This window comes from Alosa sapidissima, chromosome 5 (assembly GCF_018492685.1).
Source record: "Alosa sapidissima isolate fAloSap1 chromosome 5, fAloSap1.pri, whole genome shotgun sequence".
NCBI classification, from domain to species: domain Eukaryota; kingdom Metazoa; phylum Chordata; class Actinopteri; order Clupeiformes; family Clupeidae; genus Alosa; species Alosa sapidissima.
This window is the reverse complement of record NC_055961.1, coordinates 3,242,540-3,246,712: the sequence shown is the minus strand read 5'-3', so window position 1 is coordinate 3,246,712 and position 4,173 is coordinate 3,242,540. Positions and strand designations below refer to the sequence as shown.

The 4,173-nt window shown below is 46.9% G+C and overlaps 1 protein-coding gene across 1 annotated transcript in view; it reads right to left on the bottom strand.

Annotated features, from left to right (window-relative positions):
- nfrkb (nuclear factor related to kappaB binding protein) overlaps positions 1 to 3,940 on the bottom strand; it is a 30,340-nt gene extending 26,400 nt beyond the window's left edge. Inside the window, 4 exon segments of the mRNA XM_042092685.1 lie at positions 505 to 550; positions 1,308 to 1,509; positions 2,240 to 2,379; positions 3,752 to 3,940. Of these exon segments, the coding sequence (XP_041948619.1) occupies positions 505 to 550; positions 1,308 to 1,509; positions 2,240 to 2,368 (377 nt within the window). The 5' untranslated portion in view covers positions 2,369 to 2,379; positions 3,752 to 3,940.
- Between the last annotated feature and the right edge of the window lie 233 nt (positions 3,941 to 4,173).

Below are 4,173 nucleotides of genomic sequence, written 5' to 3'. Positions count from 1 at the left end.
GCGCGCGATTTGATTCACGCTGCTAAGGCAGCCTGGAGACCATGGAGCAATTTTTCGCCTGAGATAGGGAACCAATCACAGAACAGGTGGGAAAGCAAGACGATGATGAGCTATGCACAGACGCATTTGATAGACATCCGTGGCACCCACATTTTTTTCAAATACGAGAAAATGAACGTTTGGTTCCCAGACCACGTCTCATTGAGAAGTGGTGGTGCTAGCCAGGCTAGGTTAAAGTAGCCGTCTGAGGGACACACATTACACACACACACACACACACACACACACACACACAGCTGCCGATACCGTACCACCTCTAGGTTAAAGTAGCCGTCTGAGGGACACAGATTACACACATTACACACACACACACACCGATACCTCACCACCTCTGGGTTAAAGTAGCCGTCTGAGGGACACAGATTACACACACACACACCGATACCTCACCACCTCTGGGTTAAAGTAGCCGTCTGAGGGACACAGATTACACACATTACACACACACACAGCTGCCGATACTTCACCACCTCTGGGTTAAAGTAGCTGTCTGAGGGACACAGATTACACACATCACACACACACACACACACACACACACACTGATACCTCACCACCTCTGGGTTAAAGTAGCCGTCTGAGGGACACAGATTACACACATTACACACACACACACCGATACCTCACCACATCTGGGTTAAAGTAGCCGTCTGAGGGACACAGATTACACACATTACACACACACACACCGATACCTCACCACATCTGGGTTAAAGTAGCCGTCTGAGGGACACAGATTACACACACACACACACCGATACCTCACCACCTCTGGGTTAAAGTAGCTGTCTGAGGGACACAGGGACACAGATTACATGCACGCGCACCACACGCCCACGCACACACACGCGCACGCGCACACACACACACACAAACACACACACCACTAAAAACTCACATCCTCCAGCAGGTCCTCTGGCAGTCGCACACTGACTTGCAAACGGTCAACAACTGACAATCAGTGATGTTAACAGTGCTCCACCACTGTGTGTGTGTGTGTGTGAGTGTGTAAACTGGCAATCGGTGATGTTAACAGTGCTACACCACTGTGTGTGTGTGTGTGTGTGTGTGTGTGTGTGTGTGTGTGTAAACTGGCAATCAGTGATGTTAACAGTGCTCCACCACTGTGTGTGTGTGTGTGTGTGTGTGTGTGTGTGTGTGTGTGTGTGTGTGTGTGTGTGTAATCTGCATGTACATGGCGCCTGCTCCATTGCTGTGATGGCCATATGGTGGTAAAGGGCGGGTACCTCTGAAGAGCTTCTGCGCCAGATGCAGCGGGTTCCCCAAACAGAAGTTCTGGTTGTTGAAGAGTGCGCTGACCGTACGCTCCTGTTCGGCCGTGTTGTCGTCAGGGAAACGGGGCAGGAACTGAGAGAGATGCTCCTTCTGGGCGTCCGTCAGGACTTCCGTCCACGTGCTCTCACTCAACACAGAGAAGAAGATCTCGGGCTGCACACACACACACACACACACAGATATTTATACGCTTTTGCACACTAATAAGATGCTCTTAACTTTCTGCATCACCATCTTGTTGTAATTCATAGCACACAGGTCTAAATCTTCCAGAGCATTTCGACCCATATACCTACGCACACGCGCACACACACTCACACGTGCGCGCACGCACGCACACACGCACACACGCACACGCGCACACGCGCACACGCAGACATTAATACGCTTTTGAACACTAATGAGATGCTCTTAACTTTCTGCATCACCATTTTGTTGTAATTCATTAACCTAGAAATCTAGACGCGCATTTACATTTGCTGCCAGGGCTAGTCTAGCAACTCTCCGTTGGCTTGTGAGTTCCAGAAATCGAAACTTAATCAGGACATTGAAATCGTGTATAGAGTCGTTTGGTGGGCTTAACATAATGATTGATGGCAGAGTTGCAACGGTTTGGCTTGAATTCCCTGCTACTTGAAAACAAATATCCTATTGCGTCCTATTGCGTGCAGAGGGAATTTGAAAGACAACTGATTATCCCGCCCCTCAGAGCACTGCGAACGGTGAGTGCCCAGACCCTACATTTTAATGTGGGTCTGGCTCGCCAGGCTAGTAATTCATAGCACACAGGTCTAAATCTTCCAGAGCATTTCGACCCATACACCCACGCACGAACGCGCGCACACACGCACACACACACGTGCACACTACTCTAAAAACTCACATCCTCCAGCAGGTCCTCTGGCAGTCGCACACGGCTGTTACCCAGCATGCACTCTTCCATGATGCCGCCATTTGTCTCGGCGGCACCCGACTCCAACGGCTCCGTTAGCATGTGGTCCAGAGCCTCCATCTCTGGCGTCCCTGTGAGACACACACAGAACCCACACATGAGCACCGGGGAGAGAGTGAGAGATGCAGAACCCACACATAAGTACCCTGAGAGAGACACACACACACATACAGAACCCATAGATAAGTACCCTGAGAGAGACACACACACATGCAGAACCCACACATAAGTACCCTGAGAGAGACACACACACACATACAGAACCCACACATAAGTACCCTGAGAGAGACACACACACACACACATAAGTACCCTGAGAGAGAGAGACACACACACACACACACACACACACACACACACACACACACACACACACACACACACACAGAACCCATAGATAAGCACTAGAGAGAGAGAGAGGGATAGAGAGAGAGAGAGAAAAACATACAGAACCCACACATAAGCACTAGAGAGACAGAGGGAGAGATACAGAAGCACTAGAGAGACAGAGAGAGAGAAGGGGAGAGATGCAGAACCCACACATAAGCACTAAAGAGACAGAGAGAGATGCAGAAGCACTAGAGACACAGAGAGAGAGAAGGGGAGAGATGCAGAACCCACACATAAGCACTAAAGAGACAGAGAGAGATGCAGAACCCACACATAAGCACTAGAGAGACAGGGAGAGATGCAGAACCCACACATAAACACTAGAGAGACAGGGAGAGATGCAGAACCCACACATAAGCACTAGAGAGACAGGGAGAGATGCAGAACCCACACATTTGGAACACATACTGGTCATATTGGTCTCTCAGTTGTGTATTGACTTATGGAGACTTCACCTAACAAATAATTTGGGATGGAATGTACTACTGACACTCGATCTAAAAATAGATCAATGGAGGCCTGCCATACCTTATGATACTATGGTACTGTTATTAATAGGAGTGGACACAGTCTCCGCACCTCAGGACGTTGATCACAACCAAATACATGACGCATGTGTAACACTATTGCTAAACACAATGAAAGACTGATGTTTACATTCTCTTCTTCTCACACAAGACATTTACCTCTGGAACCAAACGTTATCCTTTATCACTTCGCACAATTCTCTCTGACAAGCCGAGCTACGGACAATGACAGATTGAGTCATTCCATCGCAGTATACTGTTGGCTAACGGTTACTCATGATGTCCAGGATCATGACATTTGAGCTAACAGTTAGCTTCTTGGCACTGTTCCTTGTTACTGACTGTCTCTATTGCATCTGTATTCATACACGCAAACGACTAAATTACTACATGAATCATATGAATCTAGGAACCAATGCTGATACTTAGTGTAGTTGCTAAATTGCTTGATTAGCAAATGCAATTCTATACTTTTTAAAACTGTGTTAGCCATCCAGCTAGCTAGTTTAGCTAATTTAATTCTTACCTCAACGATAGTCTCCAACCCTGTTTACACGTGACTGGGTGAATGACGGCACATCATTTTCTTCTGAACGCCTAATATTAGATAACACTACGATATGTGGGTCTCAACTGGAAAGACATATAATTAGTTACAGCAGTTTAAGGCTAAAAACGCTCCAATAACAAGAACGATTTCCGTTGTTATTACTTCCGGGTCTTCTTCTTCTTCTTCTTGTCTCTGTGCAATCTGTGCTGCCATCTGCTGTATCGATAAGGTAGTAGCCTGCTTACAGCGTTTTATTTCACTACAGTTTTTCTCAGTCGCTTTGGTGCTTTTCTCAGATCAGAATGAAAATTCTCATTACTATTAGTATAACCTCCACAACATTTAGTCATTTGTGCACATCATAGTAGCAATTTCTCCTTCCTCTGAACAAATTGCAA